The 22017-nt window shown below is 38.7% G+C and overlaps 3 protein-coding genes across 3 annotated transcripts; all 3 read right to left on the reverse strand.

The window, feature by feature from the left end:
• Positions 1–192: 192 nt before the first annotated feature.
• LOC139770010 (uncharacterized) lies at positions 193–3696 on the reverse strand. The gene has a single exon (XM_071701615.1). The coding sequence runs from the start codon at positions 3694–3696 to the stop codon at positions 3079–3081; it is 618 nt and encodes a 205-aa protein (XP_071557716.1). The 3' UTR covers positions 193–3078.
• A 105-nt stretch (positions 3697–3801) lies between these two features.
• On the reverse strand, positions 3802–15757 carry Samdc (S-adenosylmethionine decarboxylase). Its single transcript, XM_071701612.1, has 6 exons — positions 15298–15757; positions 13012–13098; positions 6988–7114; positions 5093–5195; positions 4622–4905; positions 3802–4107 (listed from the first exon to the last, which is right to left on the reverse strand). Exons 1-6 carry the CDS (start codon positions 15426–15428, stop codon positions 3802–3804), a joined length of 1038 nt encoding a protein of 345 aa, XP_071557713.1. The 5' UTR covers positions 15429–15757.
• Positions 15758–17076: 1319 nt separating this feature from the next.
• Positions 17077–21187, reverse strand: LOC139770006 (U3 small nucleolar RNA-associated protein 14 homolog A). Its single transcript, XM_071701610.1, has 6 exons — positions 20948–21187; positions 20653–20869; positions 19576–19896; positions 19220–19471; positions 17804–19036; positions 17077–17596 (listed from the first exon to the last, which is right to left on the reverse strand). The coding sequence occupies exons 1-6, from the start codon at positions 21052–21054 to the stop codon at positions 17102–17104; spliced, it is 2625 nt and encodes an 874-aa protein (XP_071557711.1). The 5' UTR covers positions 21055–21187; the 3' UTR covers positions 17077–17101.
• Positions 21188–22017: the final 830 nt, after the last annotated feature.

Genomic DNA, 22017 nt, shown 5'->3' on the forward strand with positions numbered 1-22017 from the left:
GTAAGCTAACTAATAGTTAAATCATATGTCTATCTTTGTTTAATGTAAAGGATAAACAAAGACATATATGATTTAACTATTAGGTAGTTTACCTAACAGGTTGGAAAAACCGGCCCTTATTAAACAGTCGAAAGTTAAGGACTTTGAAGAGATAAATGTCAATTTAGGTGGGGAATAATGACGAGCAATAAATTGTGTGTGACACTTTTATTGACTAAATATAATCTTTATTTCATAGATATATTTTACACAAAAATTTATTTACTTTAGCATGCAACAGTGATCTATTAGCAACGAATAGTAATGCTTCTGAAAGTAACACTCCATGGCTGCGGTCCGATTCACGCTCTGAAGCTGAAGCATCGCTCTATCTTCGTTTGATATTCGATGTGCAACGAAGACAGAATGATGCTTACAACGCTGTGAGCGTGAATCGGACCGCAGCCCACGATGTGTTACAGCGTGTTTTTTTTCTCTTTTTATCCTGTCGACATCGCTATCGATTAAATTCTTTATATTGATTAATTATTTGTACTCTCTCGTTAACCGCGCTTATCTTATTATCGCACATCGATTGATCTTACTCCATCTATTTAATAGAAGTCGTTGAATCTAATGTTTATTGAGACAATATGGAGATGAAAACCGTTATTAACGTAAAATAAATTGTAGAAAATAACAGAGTCAAATGTTCGTAAAAAATTGCAAAATAACGTTTTAAGAAAACAAAATTTTATTCTGATTTTGCGACTATATATTTGCAATATTCTCCTTTCTATAAGTCGGCGAACGTGCGACGTGAATCGAGAAATAATCTCAAATAATTTTAAGGGTAAAAGCGAGGGGAAAAAAAAGAAAACTCGATAAAATAAAAAAACATAACGAAAGATGCGTGTTTACGAAAATAATTTATTAAAATCGGAAAGCATATACAGGAGACGAAATTGTTGCTCTACAAACGATAATTTTGAGCCTATCGTTGCAGCAACAGTAACGTATCATTCTGTTGTACGATTCCGTAAAAAAAAGGGAAAAGAAAAAGACAAGGAACCAAGATCGTCGATTAAGAGACCAAGAGTCCATCGGGTTTGCTAATCGATCTAGCGTAAAAAATAATAATCGGACCGACTCGAGTGCGAGAATCGCCGAGAGCTACGAGCGAAACAAATGTCTCGTGCGCGACTCGTCTCTTTTCGTTTAGAAAAATGATTACTACGCTGACTAACGTAAAATGAAAAAAAAACTGAAACATAAAAATAAGGTGATAAAAAAACATAAACGTTAATTGTTGTTCCACCGCGACGTTCGTCGCCTGGCAATGTATACTAGATCTTTCGCATTGCGATGCACGGGTCTCTCTATCTCGGTAGACAGACATACCGACACAACCGCTTGCACAACCGTTCCTGATCGCGAACCGGGGACGATCGACGATGAGATCAATTCTCATCGCCCTCCACTCGCGTGATACTCACGCGACGTTGATACTGGCGCGTACAGTGTAACAAAATAGACGACAAATGTCTTTTTTTTTGTTTTCGGTTTTTTTTTACTTCCAGCGTGGCTCGATCGACTTCTCTCAACAGAGAATTCAAAGATCAGTCGTCGAAACATCCAACTATTACTTCTTCTCTCCGATATATTTTAAATCTTACGTAACGTAAAACTTTCTCGACATAATCTTCCTTTTTATTTGTTTTTATGGATATATTCTCGGCTGTATATCTCGACAATTGATTGCCCGCAACGGCGCTCGCCTATAATTAAGGAAGTTCGCCGAAAGAAACCAATTAATCGAGGGGATATATTATGTCCGATCGTTAGACGCTTAGATTTTATATAATGTCTCTTTTGAATCCTTACATTCTAGAATCTTCGAGAATGCTCGATTTTATGCTTGGATCTTGCATCCTCGCGAAATAGCCTGGTTCTTTACGCTCTAACAACGTTGAAGTATCTCTTTAAATTTTAAGAATCTCTGAATCCTTACGTTCTAAGATCTTTGCGTGCTTAGATTCTAAGGTCTTTGGATCGTTAGGTGTTAGATTCTAGGAACTGTGGATCCTTAGGTTCTACGATCTTTAGATTCTTGGATTACAGAGAATTTTTGTGTCTAACTTAAATACTCTAGGATCTTGGAATACTTCTCTATATTTTCGACGAGAAGAAAAAAAAAGAACGAGCGCAGATGCAAAAAAAAAACAAAAACTTGTATCGTTAAGCATGACTGCTCGGTCTGAAATGGCACAGAATTTGGGTTCCGGAATGTTCGATATCTGTTTAGATATCTCCTAGAGCAAAGACTATGGGGGGACTGAATACGACGTTTTTCCCCCGAGCGGATTTGGAAAAAATACAAATCAAAAGCACATCATACGACGGAGGAACTTTGATCGACTAGAGGATCCGGCGACGTGTGAAAAACGCCGTGTGCATATGTAATAAACACCGTACATTTTTCTTCGGCGAGTTGAAAGAATTAGGAGATTGTTGTTGTTACAAAAGTTACAGTGTTTTCCCGTAGAACGTCAGTTTAGTTCCTTAGGTCTTAAATTCCGCTCAATTTTAGAAACCGTTAGGTCTTGAGTCTTGAACAGTCGCATCTTCACGTTATGTCAAAATTGTTAGATATTTGAAAACATTTTGTGGAACCAAACCTCGTTACCACGCACGGAAACTTGTCAGAGAACTATCGCGAAAATGTTACGCACTTTAATGCGTTCACATTAACGAAGTATGCATCTTTGCGACAATGGGAATTTCGTAACTGCGAAAGTTACAACTAGTAACAGCTTACGCATTCCAATACGTTAACTGCTAATATAGGTGGACTTGCGAGATAACGATGCTTTAAGGATTTCTCTAATTGATGAAGACTGGCCGGAAGTGAGATACATAGAAATAGAAAGAGAGAGAGAAATATATATGTATATAAGCCAAGAGAGACAGAGAGGGGAGGGAGGAAGGAAAGAGAGCTCGCTACGAGGTAAGAGAGGTGTGTCTCCTCATAAAACAAGTCGGGGTGGCGTCGCGACGCACAACGTCGACGGCGACGACGGTGGGCGCCTACGCGTGTCTTCACGAGATCTTGTTCCGCCACCACGAGAACTTCATCTTCGGGCTGAGATACTGGAAACTGATGACCGAGTGCGGGATCAGAGCGAGTATCGGTAGAAAGCTGCCGCAGCTGCGGCTCTTCGGCTCCTCGTCGCTCTCTACCGCCGTCGTCGACGTCGTCTTGGTGGTGACCGTGGTGGTCGTCGTTGTGGTGGTCGCTGTCGGCGTCGAATATGGATACGGCGTCGACATAGGGTTGCATGTGATGTGGATGTCTTCGAGACCCCACTTGTTCTCGCATCTCGCGACCGCGTCGACGTCTCTGTCCGCGAAATTCTTCCTCTTTTGCTTCTTTTCCGCGGCGACGCTCATGTATCGCACGCCGTTCCTCTCGGTGGCGCCATTACCATTGGCGCCGACGTCAACTTCGCACTTGAGAAACAGGCTTTTGAGAGATGTCTTACGGTATACCTTGGATCGCGGCATCTTCATCGTCAGTTGCGGCAACGACGCTGAGCGAACCGTGACGTCTGCGCCATTCACACTTTTCAGGGTCGTGCTGAAAACGTCACAACCCTGGAAAGCGGGTGAGTGCGGGAGGGTGAAGTGCACTCTGTTTTCGTTCCTCGGGATCGTCATCGCGCCGTCGCGGTGACAATCACGGGGAGGAAGACAGAGAGGAATGGGGGTGGTGTGCGCTTCATTGGTCCCGGGTTGAGAGACGAATGAAGCGTCCTTGAACCCTCAGCTCGGGAAACGCGAGAAGAAAGCGCAAGTCAAATCGTAGTTGAGGAAACGACAGTACTGCACGTCGGTGCGCAGCCAGTCGCCAGAACGGTTCAGATAATCGGTCCGCTTCTCGAGTTCGCGCGGACAATTAGCCGCCGCAGACTGCTTGTTGGCGAAAATCGTCACGACAAACTTGCCCGGCTTGAAGGTGTTCAGCACGCGACGGATTATCTCGTCGTATGACGTTTCTGAGACGTTACACTCGAACGACACGTACGAGAACTCGGGCTCCGGTGTGATGTGGATCGTCATGTAGCTGCCCTGAAAAAAGGAAAAAGATAGTATCGTAGTGTATCGTAGACAATTAAGACTCCGCCTGTTACTATGGTTATATCGGATTACAACGTTAGGAATGAAGAGTGATATTGTTGCAAGTAGGGACCAGGAGAGTCTTAATTATATCTAAAATATTCTTTACATATATTTTTATATGTAAAGAATATTTTAGATATAATTAAGACTCTCCTGGTCCCTACTTGCAACAATATCACTTTACAAGAAATAAAATATTTTAAAATATTATCTCAAATAAAAAAATGTTTATATTATAATTTATATATATACATACATACGTATATATATATATATATTATAAATTAAATTATAAATTTTAAAATATATATATACAAAGTAATATGTATGTATATAATATATGTATATATTAATTTACAAGTGATATATTACACGTTACATATTACATTATAAATTTTTGTTTCTTCCAATCTTATGGCTAAATATTTGTTTAAAATTATTCATCTCAATGTTCGCAACTCACATTTTTAGATATCCCATTCATAGAGTATCCACATGGCTCGAACAGAAAGTCATCTATAATCATAGTAGGAATGAGCTTGTCGATTCCCGATTTGACCGTCGCCTCGTCGGCGGACGAGCAGACGTCCCTGGTAAAGATTGACATCACGTCTGGATCTAACTGCGTCATGAGTATCTCAAGGGTCTGATCCGGCTCCGGTGGGTCCTGCAGTGGCTTATCGCGGCTCAGAGTGTAGAGATACCAGCAATCTGTCTCGGGTGAGCCCATGCAGTAAGCTTCGCCATCTGAAATAAGAGATAGGGCTACAGTGACGGGGCTTCCGAATCCTCAATTTGAAAACATACAAAAGATAACCGATTTGAGTTGGAGTAATTAAATCACTCTGTCCTAGCTCAATTCCAATTTACTTTCTTTCTGTCTTCTTTTTCTCTTCCTGTATAATAAAAATAAAAATTTGTATCTGATAATTACCAGGGAAGAGGGAATCCAGCAGAGCGACTTCCTCCTCAAACGTCTGGTGCGGCGATATCTGGAGCTCCGGTTTCTTGTAATTCTTTCGGGAGTAAAAGACGTTCTGAAAGCGTGACATAAAACTAAGAACCATGTACATTTACTCATTTACTCATTTTATATATTCTAAATACTTTATTGTTAACGACATGATAATAATAACGACAATAATAATAAAATAGCAGTAACATTAATTAAAAAATAATAATTACAAGCATAACAGATAAACAGTGCACGAATTCGAAATAGATTGTTTATTTGTAACTCTTGTGTTATTACAGGTAACCCTCGTGATTCCGTGTTATTGAAAACCGTGCAATTCAAAACCAGATCCATATAAAATTGGACATTTGGTTCCAAGGGGTTATTTAAACAAAAACTTTTAAAAAACAACATAAGCTCCACCCCGGTATTTACGTATGTATTTATTTTGTGTGACTATTATTCTAACTTCGTGCAACTCCAGTACCGTGTTATTCAAGGGTTGTCACAATTTTTTACCGTGCAATTCAAGTACCACGTTATTCGAAAGGTTACTTGTATTTTCATCATAATATAATTGCCAATACTGTCATAGTTATCATCATTAACGTCATTATCATTCCGAAGAATAAATATTTAAAATATCTACAATTATATGCTCTCTTTCAGCGATAACTAGACGATAATTAGGACACGCGATATTCTTCGATGTACCTCTCGAAAAACAAGAGGGAGTCCGTAAAAAAATTATAGCGGAATATATCTCGACGGGTGGTGGGCCGATCTAAATCCGCGATTCAAATCTCGCGCCCTCCGCCGCGATTCGGAGGTGGGGTGGGGAATCGGACTGAAGTAAGTCGCATGTTCGAATTTCAACGATTCCGATGTTCCCGATTTACACGGGGCCACGTCGCGGGACCGCACAGTAGGTATAAAAATGATTGCCTGTTTGCAAATCAACGAACGAAGGGCGGAAGAAAAGAAAGGAAAAACGGGGGTCTTCTTATCCGATACTGCCCGATCAAGAGGAGAAAGAAGCTGAGCGGTTAAACGCTGGCGAGCGAAAATGCGTTTCGGACAGCGTGGGAGAGGCAGGTATGTCGCGGCGAGATAGAAGTGAGATCAATAAACCAGGAGGCGGCAGAGAGACGCGTTTCGCGCGTGGCGGAGGGACACATATAGAGCCGTGTTTCTTATCCGCGCGCACTAGGTCAAGTTATATAGCTAAGCACTCCTGAGACCGAAGAACGACGCGGCGCGTTCGGAGGAAAGGAGCTGATCTCCTGCCGCGGTCGCTTGCGTTGAATTTGCCAACACGCCCGATATAAGACGGACGTAACATTTCTTAGAGGAAATATTAACGAAATCTTTTAATATTCTAACGTTGATATTTTGTGTACGAAATCTTTACTTCAAAAAATATTTAAAAAATTGTTTTACATAAGAAATTTTTCACGTATAAAATCTATCATCTTATTTTTTATGTAAATAAATATCTATCTATAATATTATATTATATTAAATATTTATAAGTATATTATCTAATGATCTTACAAATCTGTTGTTTCTAAAAATCCTGCCTGGGCACGATATAAGATACAATTATTTTACACCAACTATAACGTAATATTGCCCTAGCTTGCGCAAATATACGCATCTATATTCTTTTTAAATTTTCAGGTGATATTTTCGAAAAAGATATCTGGTCAACTGTATTATAGAAGAGGGAGAGTAAGAACTTTTATAATTATTTAATAATAATTTTCGTCCATGTGCCACGTTAAATATATGTTCACGGAAAATGTGTCACAAATTCGATCCTTTACATGCCCACGCTAACGGTCGTTTGTAATATCCTTACGATAACGATTTACCTCGACATCGTCGAAGCCAGTGTACTCCTCAACGAGCTCCAGAAGCGGCTCCAAACACTGCAGAGGTGTGGTGGTACCGCAAGTCTTTAGTATGAGTCTGCGTTTGGACACAAACAAGCTGCTCTCGCTGCGGACATGATAAATCACATGATTAGCTGTTTCGCTGACGACGATTTTTATTAATCTTTAGCGCATTTTCTGAGACATCATAATATCTGCGTGACATTTCGTAATATAAATGTTTAATATAAATAGCACGCTTAATTCGAGACGTTCGGATGTAAAAATCATTAAGCGACAACTCTGTAAAATCTTACTTCTTTGCGATGAAATAGCAATCTGGAATTAAGAAGCTCTCAATCGATGATCTTATTTAACTTACTTAACTCAATGAAAAAGTGAAAAACGTATTTAAATTAAATTAAATCTGATCAAGTAATGATTTAACTGAAGACGGCCTGATGACAGACCGAAACGTTTTTTAAAATGTTAATTTAATTAAACATTTACGACACGAACACCCTGTTGTGACTGTGTCCTCTTCTTTTTATTTAATGATTTAACTATATATTTATTTCGTTAAAAACAATTTGTCTAAATCTCGCTTCCGACGAAAGTGAGGACGATTATTACGATATCTAACGGCTTGCAAACTGATGTTCTTCACGAAGGGCTTACAGTTGCGATATATCAGAGATCTCATGGTAGCTATGAACGGAGATAATATAGCGCGCGTGTTTAAGATTAAACGAGAGTGACGCACATTTATTCGCTTTTTCTTTTCTTTCTACTTTAATTGATTTGCTCTGCTAATTATGCTGGTAGATAATTATGACGTTATTTGAGAGCGCTATATTAGCGAAGGTCAGCAAAGAATGAAGGTTATTAAAAGATATTTGCTTGGCTTCCGCTGATGTTGCTATTTCTGAACTGTGCTTCACTATTCTGTGCCTATAGGCAGAAAGCGACGTTGCGCGAAGACAATTCGCGCAATTTACAAATATCTGCGTGCTCCTCAGCGGGAACTGCACGTGGACCTTCATCGTTACGTCAACATTCGTCATGCCCGACACATCGTCGCCCGACAGTTCATTCATTAGCGATAATTGTGCTCTTTCTTGATTACACTAACGACTTTTTAAACGAGAAAAAAAAAGATAATTCATTTTTACCACGATAACATTCACAGAATTGACCGTACGTTCCTCATTCTTGTTAACGACTCGAAAGATGAAGGAAATATGCAATTTACTTCGTACATTAATATATTAATATATTAGTGCGAGAATTTAAAACTTTCCATTTTATATTTTCCACATATCACAAACATTTTATTTATTTATTTTACTTATTTATTACATATATATTAATAATTTTACTAACAAAATCGATCTTATTTACTTAGATCAAAATGTTTCCGTCTCGATGCTCTATATATTTTTCTTTTTTAATTTAAAAAGTTTGTCGCGATTATTTTAAATTAGATGTAACTCCAATGCAAGCTCCGTTTATTTAATTAGTAACATTTACATCTTTATTTCTTTCACGCCCGCTGTGACGAATGACCGAATAAAAGCCGGAAAGCTTTTTACAAAAATTTAATTTAAAAATAGATCGTCAAAGGTTATCGACGATAGACGTTGACCCTAAGATTCTCCGCGAAGACAACGAGAGCGATATTGGAAGCGTAAGCTTCTTACGAGTGTTCTAAATAAAAACGTATGATAAACGTACAATTAAAGTCGATAACAGAATATTGAGCATTATCTCGTAATATTATGCGGGCGTGAAAAAAATTCCACTGGTTCTTTTGGTACAAAAAAGATCTGCGAAGGCCACATAATTGGATTTAAAAACTATACGAATGACGGAACGTATACGTCGCTTTAAATTCAAGAAGCTAATATGTTACTTACTTGTTTATTAACAGAAACAACCTGTCAGCAAAACTTATAAAAAGAAACTGCGAGAGTATTAGAAAAAAAAACATTAGCAGTATAGAAAAAATAGTAACGGTAATTATGATAATAATATAACGAAAATAATAGCAATAAAAGTAAAATAACAATGGAAATAATAATCAATTTTGACGAAACCAATAATCATGATTTATTACAAAGATCGAACTAGATTTTAGAGAGTCTGTGATTAAATTCACGAAAATGGAGAAGTCGAGATGTCTTTATTTTAATAACAAGCTAAATTATATATCTTAGGTCCAGTTCCACAAACGTCGGTTAACTTTTAAGGATGTATCGGAGGTACAGTCTCAGATGTATCGGACCTAATTTTCAAAGCGCTACCAAGTGGATAAAAATTTGTGAAAATGTTCTTTTAGTCTTCCTGATGTGCTACAAAAAAGTAGAAACGAATCCACTAAACGGTTGCTGAGGTATAACGATTTTAATTTTCACTGATTTTACACGTATTCTTATGGGAAGAGACGATTTTGACGGATAAAACAGCTAAAAAAATGTTGAAGAAGCGCTACCAATATTTTGAATTTTTTTGTACATCTAGTATACGAATAGATGAAAATATCTGCCAAGTTTCTATTGTCTTCACTATACCGTTTTAAAGAAATAAATTATAACTTGAGATAATTGTGCTGTCGGCACGAATGTATCTCGATGAAAAAACATTTGTAAAGTAAAAAATACCTTTCTAGGAGTAAAAATAAGACTCCTACTATCATTTGAGTATCTTACATCTAGATTTACTATGCGTTAGGCGTAGATATTCAAGTATTTCAAATTTCATGCACTTTTGTCTAAGATTGTACCTCCGATACATCCTTAACCTTAGGTTAACACACTTTTTGTCTCTTTATATCGCCCCCTTTATAGAAAGAGACGAAGAGTGACCTAAGGTTAAAAGTTAACTGACATTTGTAAAACTGGGCCTTAATGAAAAGATTAATTTATTTCGAACATTTCTTAAGGCAGCAAAAAAAACTTGAAACACCACGGAGAAATCTGACAAGATTTAAACATATCTGAGATATACACACATTTATGAAAATTGTTTCAGAAATATGAGAAATTCAGTTATAATTTCATTGGTCATACATAACTTTTTAAGGAAAAGAAGATGTGTATGTATGTATGTGTACCTATGTGTCAATGTAAATCACTTATTTAGCGAAAGTGGAAAGTCATAGCCAAGACGCGACATTTTCACTTTTAAGTCTCGTTTTAAGTACTATCATAGGTACTTAGGTATTGGATATAGAAAATAAATATTCGCAATTCGAGTTCACATTCGAGTCCACTCAAATACTTATATGTTTACTCCCTTTCAAAATTTTAATACATGCGCACTTATTTTTATTTAATGAATAAATTTGTAAGCTCTAATATCATAATTGTAGATCAAATCTGAAACAGCCTGTTTTATACCTTTCTTCACACAAACTTTATTTATTTATATGATGTATATAATTTTGTTAACAACGATATCTTCCAGCTAATGACGAGAGATCGGTTGCTTGCGAAATCCAAAGCATCCGCCGGACGTTCGTGGAATTCCTTTGAAGATAAATTTGTTATTGTTATCATTTTATTTATCAGAATAAAAAGTTTCCGTCTTGAATACGCGATCGTAAATTCGTTAGTTAAATATATTGGATTTTATGCAAATCGTGGATGCCACGCGTTTGTTGTTTGTCCATTGACGTTTCGATTTTCAGTAAAACACTTGGATTTAAAAAATCAAACAATTTTCCTCTAAATGTAAGAAACTTTATGAGAGCTAATGACTTTATTTAATAAACATTATTTCGATGATTTTTGCACAATCTCATTCTCGATGTTTCGCAAATTTAAATTTTTTTCAATTTGATAGATATCAAATTAAATAAATAAATAATTTTATCAAGTAAGTAACTAATATTAAATGACAAATTTATTTACAGAGGAATTCTATGAACGTCTGACGGATGTTTTGGATTTCACGAGAAAACCGATCTCTCGTCATTAGTTGGAAGGTATCGATCGAGTTCGTAGAGTCGCAAAAGGAAAAGAAAGCAAGTCCAAAGCGCCTTAACGCAACAAATTCCTCTCCTTAGCAGGGGAAATTCAAATTAGCGGCGATTTCCAAACTAGCGGGATAGTAGACACAATCCGAATGTATAAGGAAGATCAATTTGCAGATAACTATCCCCCTTGTCAAAAATTCTTTGAGAACCTTGAAGAGGGTCATCATCTATCTTTCAGGTCCATAATAAGGTTCGTTTTACTAATATCTTTTGTGCTTTGTCCTTTTTGCTTTTCTTTCCCTCTAATTTACTTTTCTTTCCCATGAATTTATTCTTTTTATCTCATTTTTTTCCATTTTGTTACATCATATCATTCATTTCCATTACATATTTTTTATACGTCACATTTTTGTTTTTAGGGGAGTATTCCTTTCCGAGACAATAAATCACCCTTATCGTTACCGCCATCGCCACTACTAATTAGTAGCGAAAATACTAGAAGATTCGCTCACAATTGCTATCGACTGGAAGAGGGCGACTCGCGCACGGTGGGCTAAAACGCGCGAAAGTGTCACCTTGACCATATTTATTTATAGGGGCGGATCAGCGGCGGGACTGGGTCGACTCTCGCGCACCCTCAAATATTCTAGAACCGGGGCACGTCGCATCTCATCCCATCCCATCCCACCCCGTTCCATCCCGCCCGCGTCGTGGCCGGCCGGGCCGAGCCGGGCCGGGCCGGACGGTGCACCTCTTCTCCATCAAAACAATTCGATATATCGATTATACCACACCAGCGGTACACGGGCGGCTGAGTGCCTCTCTCTCTCTCTTTTTCTCTTTTTCTCTCTTTCTCTCTTTCTCTCTCTCCTCGGAACGCCCCGCGGAGCACCAACCCGCTCTCGGCTTTCTACGCGCGTCACGAAAAATTGCGCCGTTGCTCGCACCCCGAACACCCGCGCTCACTTCTCGCCCATACGCGGTCCGACAATTAGCCCCGCGTTCGTCTGATGAGGATTATGTCGTTTTATTCTGAGATTTAACAGCGCAATTTTAGCTAAGGGGCTGCATTTCGTTTATCTCGACATCGAGTTGTTGCGCACGCTATGCTAAATTAAACAGAAGCAAAGTTGAAATAGTTTTTGAGCAGATAACATCGTTACCGAGATTAAGAGAATTGTACCTTATCCCTCATCAGATTTGCGCAGAATTAAGTTAGTTTTTTTTTCTTTCCGAATCTAGTGTTAAATGTGCGAAAAATTGCGCGGTTAATTTTTACTATAAACTTTATGTTCTTAGATCATCATTCTGATATACGAATTCTGATATTCGGGAAATAATCATTTATACAATAAAGTATTCTTTCCCAAATGTCCAAACTGATATTTCACGGGAGCGAAGTAACATACAATTTCTCTACAAATCTCTCGCAAGTCCAAAAATACAGATATCTCATGTTGAAAAATGTTTAGATAGAGATACGGCAGCTTTTGTTTCCAAGTGATGTAATCCGAGTTTTATCAAGCCGAACAGAGTTTCAACCGACGTACATACATTGACTTCTGAGAACGAAACATCGATGAAGCAATGTGGAAGAAACCTACCTCAAGGTAGATAATATTCAGATAAATAAAATCTAGTCCACACGAATCTAATCCTCAAAAAACTACGAATTGCCGCAACAATTTGTATTGCGCATCTTTCTGTAAATATCAGAGGGATGTTTGTCGTCCAAGTTTTCTTAATCAGTAATTCTACCCTGCAGTCGGCGCGATTAGATTGCAAATAAAAATCTGATAAGATCTGCTCGAAATTAACTGGAGATGGACATCCTTTTGTCTGCTTTGAATTCTTGAGATAGACTCAACACACAATTTTACATTAGGCGAAGTAATATACGGACCAAAAAACAAAACATAATAGGATGCCTGTGTCCCTCGATAAATCCCTCGTTAAATCCCAAAACTCTTTCTTTTCTTCACGGGTCGGGTCGGTCTATTACCTGAGTGCGACTTTTGTTAATCTCGGCTTATTACAAAACGACTTACCTAAGAACATAGGCGTCCACTTGATCGTTATGGCAAAAGCTGATGATCTCGCAACGGACTATCTTCAACAATGACTCCCATTTTTGCCTGCAAAAAGAATAGATTTACTCGGTTAGCATGACAGATCGATTGTTTGTCTAAATCAATCAAAATTGACGTAAGTCACCATATGTCACAGACATCGTTTAACCTTTAGACCGCCGGAAAGCCTAAATATAGGCTCTACGTGTGATCGGAACTTTGTATATGTTATATATAAGATATAAGCACAACAATTTGAGGACTTTCTAAGAGGATTAAAGGCGGTCTAAAGGTTAAAGCACACGTGTCTTTAAAAATTTCAAGAAATTGTTCAGAAAAGCATTTTATTAAAATAGAATGCTATTTTATACCCCGTCAATAGGGTGTAAGCTGCAGAAATTTATTTATGTCTTCTCCTTTGTTCTTATTATATCAGAACATTTAACAGACTTTTTTTTATTCGATAATTAATCTTGCGACTATACGCTATTCGGCAAGTTCGATTTTCTCGTATTTATCGCTATCTCTAATTTCCGCGCCATAAATTGTTATTACTTTCTTAAAATAATGACAATTTACAGCGAAATCGATCTTAACATAAACAATTTACGAGATTCGAATTACGAATTTTATTAATTATTTGGCATCATATAATGGAGTCTATAATTACAACAATTTATTGAATAAAAAAATGTACAGGAGAATTATTAACAATATATTTACACGATCAATGCTCTATAACCATATATTTTACTTTATTTATTACAACAAAATTCTTGTGACATTAAGTCAAACACGTGGTACATGTTTATTTGACGTTCGATTATCTCAATCTCTAAAGTGAAATGATTTATCTTTCAATCCGACAGGGAAAATAATGTGAATTTTGTCCTGTTATTCGAGAGAGAAAGGGGGGGAGGGAGGGATTGAGAGAGAGAGAGAGAGAGAGAGAGAGAGAGAGAGAGAGAGAGAGAGAGAGAGAGAGAGAGAGAGAGAGAGAGAGAGAGAGAGAGAGAGAGAGAGAGAGAGAGAGAGAGAGAGAGAGAGAGAGAGAGAGAGAGAGAGAGAGAGAGAGAGAGAGAGAGAGAGCTGCAGTTAGGAGAACTTTAACGAATTTTACGAGGGGTTCAACGATTACAATCTCGCATGTCAACGAAGCCTCGGATCGGCGTTCTGGCGCGGTGCGGCGCGCGGCGTGCGCTCCCGCTTCATCGGCCGGCAGTGGGTAGGCTTCTAAATTTATTGTCCCCGCGATATGCAAAAATAAACAGTAGTCGGCATCGTAGCCGGCCTTTAACCCGTAGGCGCACACCTCAGGAGGTTCAACGACACTCTGACGTTGCACGTAAACAACTACGACAATCGGATCGCAGTGGATCGCGCCGCTATCAATCGACGGTTACATAATCGCTACGCGGTCGCCGCGCGTGTGGATACAGGTTGAGCAAATCTGTGCCTTGTCTTTTATCACTAATTGTTTAAGTTAAATTAAATTCCATTTCGATTATTCAAATGTGCTCCGGGCAAAATCTTGGAAATCTCTTTAAGGATCATCGAGCGGGCAAGATCGAGACGTTAACGAATTGAAAGCTAGACCGTAGGGCTTATCAATGTCAAGAGTCTGATAAGTCTAATCGGGATTTAAAAAAAGAAACCTACGATTGTTCTCTTCAAACAGATTCATGCATGCTTGCGGACTTGCGACTGTTCTTAAATTATTCTAGATCGACATAATAAGTAAATTCGAGTGATCTTGAAGAAACGCGCGAGCGTCTGAAGAAATAACGTTTCTTAAGAGAATTAAAAAGAGAAATACTTCAGAGAAGTGAAAAGATGTTTGCGGGCATTTTAGGATTTTTCACATCCTGATGTCTTTTTGACAGCTCGGTGAAGGTCCTTTTCCTGTCACGAGGAGGCGGACCATTTTGCCCAAAACGCGAGTGTTAATCAAGGGGCCGCACACTTGGCGGAGCCTCGTAGGTGGTGCGGCGCCTCAATTTAGCGCTTATTTTTTGGAAAATCGTCCGTAAAGACACGCGCGTAGATAATCGACCGAGACGACGTGAACGGTCAGTCCAGTCTACGGACTCCTAACACGGTCGACGCCGGCGCGGCTCGTCACCGTCCGTCCTGGCCTGGCCGGCGTCGACTGTCATCGTTCTCGCGGGGAAGAGGGGAAGGGGAGGAGGGAGGAGGAGGAAGAGGAGGAGGAGGAGGAGGAGACGGTGGTGTCAGCAGCGAGACACCGGCGGACGGCGTACTTACCGCGGTATCTGCCGGAGATCACCCTGATGCTGCTTGAGGCCCTTGGAGCTGGTGAACCAGACCTCAAGGAGCTTCTCGACACCCTCGAAGAACTGCACGTTGTCGGCGCAGTCGTCCTTGGTGTCCGCCATCCTCTCGCCGTCGGCCGCGGGGTTCGTCGTCTTCGCTAGTTCGCTCCACGAAATTGCAAAAGCGGCACGCGCGGGCGATCGCGTAATTCACGTCTCTCTCTCGCCTTCGTTCCTTCCTCCCTCTTCTAACTCTGTCGCGGCTCTCACGATCGCTGATCTCGCGCCGATCGACTGAATGCGTAAATAACACGGAGCGTAAGTACTCCAAGCGCTACTCCCGGTGACGCGCGCTCGTAGACTGACTTGACACACTAACCGCACCAGACTCCAGAGGCACACCGATTGACTGATTGACGGACGGATGGTCGCCGGTGCTGCCAAGCATGCTGCGCCGCCGCCACCGCCGCCACCGCCGCCACCGCCGCCACCGCCGCCGCCGCCACCGCCGCCGCCGCCGCCGCCGTCATCGCCGTCGTCATCGCCGCCACCGTCAGCCAACCGCCGCGCTGCGCCGTGTCTCGCACGCTGCACGGTTCGCGCGCTTCTGCAGCGTGGCGCTGCGGACGGCGCCGGACGGAACTACCTGCCGCCGCTGGTCGCCAACAGGGGGACGCTGCGCGCGGGCGCGCGCGCGCGCCGCAGCGTGAACGGCATGAACCGCGCCGCGAAACGATACGTAAAGCCCCTTGCACAATGCCAGGCAACAGGCAATAGGAACAGGAAATAACCAAAAAATCGTTAATTACAACCTAACAAATTCGCATGCTATGATTGGTTGGCAACAGGCAATAGGCACAGAATTTCCAACGTGACGAAAACTCTGTGTCTATTGCCTGTGTCACTGTTTATTCTGCATTTATACATGATTTCTGATTTCTATTCCCTGTTCCTATTGCCTCAATTGCCTGTTGCCTGGCATTGTGCAAGGGGCTTGATTATCGTCACGTCGCTGCCATCGCTGCCCTCGCTTGATAAGCGCGATTAATAACGGGGTTGGACGTTTATGCGTATAAAATATATTATATTTAATATAATAATCTACGTCTAATATAAATGATGTTTAACATGTTATTTAAGCAATGAGTAATCTATGGATCATCGAACATTCATATTTCGTCAGAAATACTGGAAATTTGTTTTGTTTGCAATTTTATTTTTAGTTACTATATTATTCAGTTTGAGCATAATTTTTAGGACGCTACGGAAAATTAACAATAAAAGGGCATAGGGGGATAAGCATGTAAAAATTGCCCCCGCAAGTATGAAGTTGATATTGGCGTCGTAAGTTAGTACCCATGTGACCTTGAACTCCTGCAAATATTGACCTTGAAATTATATTTTTGAAGGAGTTATAGAGGAAAAAAGAAAAAAAACAAAAAATTTCTTTCTCGAAAACGGCTCGACCAATTTTTATGAAAAAAATATATGTTGTAGGTATCAATAATGGTGTTTAAAAGAAAATATTTTGTAATTTTTGAACAAATAATAGAGCTAAAAAAAATTTTTGAACTTTTTAAATAATTTTTTTTTTATGTTCTTTTAGAGTGACACCTTTAATTTTTTTTTGCAAAAACATTGTACTAGTATCTATTTTAACATATAATTTTCCCAGATTTTTAAAAAATATAGTTTTATAGTTACAGACAAATAGAATCATTAACAGCTAGTTCATTAACTAATAATTTCAAAATAATGTTATACATAACGATTGTAGAATAATAGAATTTATTTTATCATACACTTTGTACATTCTGTTTACCTCCCTTTTTGTTTTTGCTTTTTAGAATATTTTTTTTCTTATCAGCCTTCGCAATAATACGCTTTAGGGGTTTTTTCACCATTGGTTGCTTCTTCACCAACTCATTCTCGTCCATTGGCTCGATCACTTGTCCGAGCTTGGTCTTCACTGTCGGTTGAATAAGCCGCAAATGAGCGTTCATCGGGACGAAAGTCCTGCTGATGGGAGCTCTGATGCTCGCTTCAAAGTCCTTGACCCTGGTAAACGGATAGGGTAGCTCCTTGACGAGGTGTTTCTTCAATTTTTCATTTTTGTGCTCGAATACTATGACTTTCCCCTGGTTTTCGGGCTTACGTGACACTACCTTGGGAACAGTCAGAATAAATCGGCTCTTCTTACGAGCCTGTTTATTCTTCTTAACGTTCGGTCCTCCCCAATTTCCCCATCCAGGTAGACTCAGATCAATATCTTGCGGCTGCGACTTTTTCATCTAAAATTATTTTGCATATAATAGATTATTACAACAGTTTTTGCAGATTCTTTATGGAAACGCAATGTTATTCGATATCTGTTATGCATGATCTGTCCTAGACTTTACGAGACCCCATTTTTTCAAAAACGCAATGTGACAGATTGCGCAAACGTTTTTATATACGTATAAAAAGTATAGTTTTTATTTAAAACTCTAATTACGTACCTCCTCTTCCTGCTCCTTCCTAAATTCTTCGACAACGTCGTCGTCCGCAAATGCCTCGCTCATTATTTTGTAAGTCTCCTCTTCCTGTTCGCTATCCTCATCCCCGCCTGTAGTTAAATCTGGCAGCTGCGTCTTTAAGTGTTTAGGCTTTATGTTTACGTATTTTTTCGGGTCTATCTCCGCTTCGTGGCTAATGTCAGCCGGTTCCTGTGTTGTATTATTTGCTATTGTCTTCAAACTCGTCAGATTGCTATTCTTCTGTGCATTTTCCCTGGAAGTTGTTTCCTCTAATGGAGAATCCAAAATAGGTTTCCGTTTGGGGTTTTCAAATTCGAGGTTTGGCGAATAATCTTCATTCTCCTCTTCATCCTCCTTCTCCTTTTCCATCTTCTTGTTTGCCTTGCATTTCTTCTTGACTTCTTGCTTCTTTAGATTCAGCTTTGACTTTTTCTTTTTTGATCCCTCGGAATCATTTACGTCTTGTGATTTAAATTTTTTATTATTATGTTCGCTCGTAGCATCTACAGAATCGGATATCGGACTTTCTTTATTCTTTTTCCTTTTACGAGTTTTATCTTTTACATCATTTGTATTTACTAATAAATTACTGCTTTTTTCATTGATGCAGGATTTGCCGTTTGTATCACTTGTATTTGCGTGTGAAGTGTCGCTTTTCTTATTGCCATGTAATTTACTTTTGGTATCACTTGTATTTACTTGCAAAGTATTGTTTTTTTCATTGCTGCAAGATTTGCTTTTTGTATCATTCGTATTTGCAACTAAACTACCGCTTCTCTTATTTTTACGTAATTTACTTTTGGTATCACTTGCATTTGCTTGCAAAGTACTGCTTTTCTCATTACTGCATAACTTGCTTTTCGTATCACTTCTATTTGCTTGTAAATTTTCATCATTCTTTTCATCATGACATGACGTCCCTTTTTCCTCTTCCGAAATTCCATCTCTCTCTATTTCCTCTTTTTTCGTCTGTTGTTTTTTATCGTAGAATTCCCGACAACGCTTAAGGAAGTTATCAATTTCAGGTTCAGTCTTTATGTTACCTTCCTTGTTTTTTAATAGTATCTCGTCTTCTTCATCTTCTTTATCTTCCACATTTTCTACATATTCCTCATTTTCCTCATCTTCTTCATCTTCTTCATCACTGTCCGTTCTTTTAACTTTTTGCGTCAATTCTCTATTAATGGCCAATTGTTCAGCAAGAACCTGTCGTGTCTAACAAAAAAGAGTTTGTTATATATAATTGTTCTTAATCACTTAGATATTTTTAATATTTAAATGCTTGTAATATTTATTTAGTTATTTTGAAAGATATTTTGATATACATTTTCATTAAAATAATTTCTATTAAAAATAAATGTTTTGTTTTTTATCCAGATTTTAAGTCAAAATACTCACTTCCTTGTTATATTTAGCTTTGATCTGTTTATTCCTAGCCCATTGACCCGTGTTTTTATGTCTCAACGACATTCTCTCTTCAGCCCGAGTTTTGTCTAATTGTTCCAACTTTGCCAGGGCCTCCTGTGGATTACTGTCCTTCAACTTTTCGAAATCTTTTAACTGCTGCTTAATCTTATCCTTCCGCTGGATCCGATGGAACTTCTTGCTCTTTATTTTACGCTGGCGATGTGCCTTCGCCTCTTTGTATGACTGAAAGTGCAAAAAAGTTAAAAATAATTTTCCATTAAATCTGTTTCTTATCCTCTTTATTTATATTGATATAATCTCTTAGTAACCGCATAACTTTTCTGTACCTGTTGAGCTCTGAGCCTGGCAGCTTCCTTCCTCCTCAAGATCACCTCTTCCAGTGTCATTTTGTATTTATTACCCTTCTCCTCTTCCTTATCAGCTGGATACAGCAATGTTGGATCTACTTCTTCAAACTTCTTCATCAAATCGGACTTTGTACTAAAACCACTCAGAAATGCAGGAATCTTTGAAGCTTGAGAATCCTTTACTGCTGTTAGACGTTTTAATGGAAAGGACAGTTGTTCCGCTGTCCTGTTCCTAGCTACTATACTGTCCCATTTTCTCAAGTCTTCCTTAACCTTGTCATAACCGACTGTCCTTTTTATCTATAAGAGATTTAGGCCCTTAACAAAGTTCCTTTTATTTTCCACGAGACGCCAGATAATTTTGTTAGCAGATCTTATAATAGAAATAAATAGCCAAAAATAAATAAAATGGACAAAAATAGGTAATATTAAAACTAATAAAGTGAGGTTACAATTTGGGCAATTGAGGCTGCATTCCGATATTCACTGTCAGCAACTTTCAGTACTGAAAATCTATAGTATATGTGACGTAAAATATAGATTTGCAGTACTGACAGTGAATATCGGAATGCAGCCTAATGCAATGTGGTCCGTCATTGACTTTGTAAATTATTAAATAAATTGTAACTTATAAGTTTACATACCAATAACCATATTGCACTCTTCAATTGTCCAAATTGTAACCCCACTTTATTGGTTTCATTATCGAGAGTCCCAGATTTATTATTTTCATATAGTGATATTAAAAAGATAAATCAACATTAAAAAATAACAATTTCTTATATTTGAATATCAGAAAAAGATCAATATTAATTGATTAATTTGTAATTCCTTTTCCTAGTTACTTGAGATTCAGTGACATTAAACCAAAAAATTATTAGGTACTATAGAGATTAATTAAATCTAACAACATCAGACAATTAATCAATTTCTTAACAAAAAGGCATCAAACATTGATTTTTGCTCCAACAAAAAATATAGAGATAATTGAAATTATTAATAATGGTCAAATTCAATTAAAAAGATATTAACTTAAACTTGCACAAAGCAAATTACCCTCTCAGCTGCTGGTTTCTCCAATGGCTTAGGAAGAACTTTGTTCTTTTGCTGGATGTACCGAAGCTTCTTAATAATATTGCCCTGATCTCCTTTTCGCTCCAACGACTTGATCAGGTCTCGCGTGGACACTGCATCTTTATCTGTTGCTCCACTTTTTACGAGATGGTACTCCGATACCTCTAGACTGGGCTCGCTTCGTTCCGCCTTTTTCACTCTATCAATGAGGAAAAATACAATGAGAATTGTAACGATATACAAAAGTAAGATCGAAATTTCAAGCATTATTCCTCACCTTTGCCCCTTATCGAGCCGCGTCACAGCCTCGATAAGCTTCGAATGATGTTTGGTGATTTCCTGATCGCTGTCATATAAATTGTGATCTACCTCCGCGTCGCTCATCTTCGCGGCCGCATGAATCCTTTTTATTATTGTGATACAAGCTGACTAGTGACTCCAGCTTCAGCTGCTTCAACAAACCCACGTGGTATCACTCGTATCACGACTCCACAGTCCACAAGAGAAAGGAATGGACGATGATTCTCGATTAATCGAAAAAAATCGATAGTTTTTTCAATCAATCGATATCTCAACATCGATAAACTGACACGTCTTTTAAATAATTATATATTTATTAATATAATAATAACCTACATACCAACTGAACTAGCTCTCTTATAAATTAGAGCAAGAGAAATTAACAGATTAAAAATAAGAGCTATATATGTATGTATATAAACTGCGAAGTTTTCATGTTGCATGCATTTTTAACAAAAACGACAATACGCACGCAAATGTGTGCTAATGTTTGTAATATATGCCTGTGCGTGATAGTAAGAAATATAAAAACAATAAAAAAAACTTGTAAACGTCGACTAAGGACATAGGCCGTATTTGAATTTCCCGCGTTCACCTGCGAGGCGCTCGCGCACATACACTTCGCGCCTAGCGACCCCACGAGCGGTGATTGGTTGTGATGAAGTGCGATGATTGGTTGTGACGAGTGAGCTGTGATTGGTTGAGTGAGTTGTGCGCGGGGACACACCCTGTTCAAACCCCGAGACGGGAGAGTATTTGTCTGACCGCCGAGCCACGCGGACGCACCCCGCGTGTCTCTGAGTAATAAAGACCGTTGCGTATTAAACCGAGTTACCCTTCTTCACCCTCATATCCTGACACCGCCACCCTTGTTCCCTTCGTCAGTAACCTAACTGCGGACCGGGTGTTGCCTTACAAACTTATCATTTTAATTAATAAAATTGTAATATTTTCCACAATATTTACCACTGGATAATGCTGTATATTTTGACGAAAAAACTAAATAACAATATATGTTGATTTAATTTTAATAAAATACTCTAATGT

This window comes from Temnothorax nylanderi, unplaced genomic scaffold (genome assembly GCF_030848795.1).
Source record: "Temnothorax nylanderi isolate EJ_2023f unplaced genomic scaffold, tnyl_v1.0 TNYL_tig0026_pilon, whole genome shotgun sequence".
Classification (NCBI taxonomy): Eukaryota; Metazoa; Arthropoda; class Insecta; order Hymenoptera; family Formicidae; genus Temnothorax; species Temnothorax nylanderi.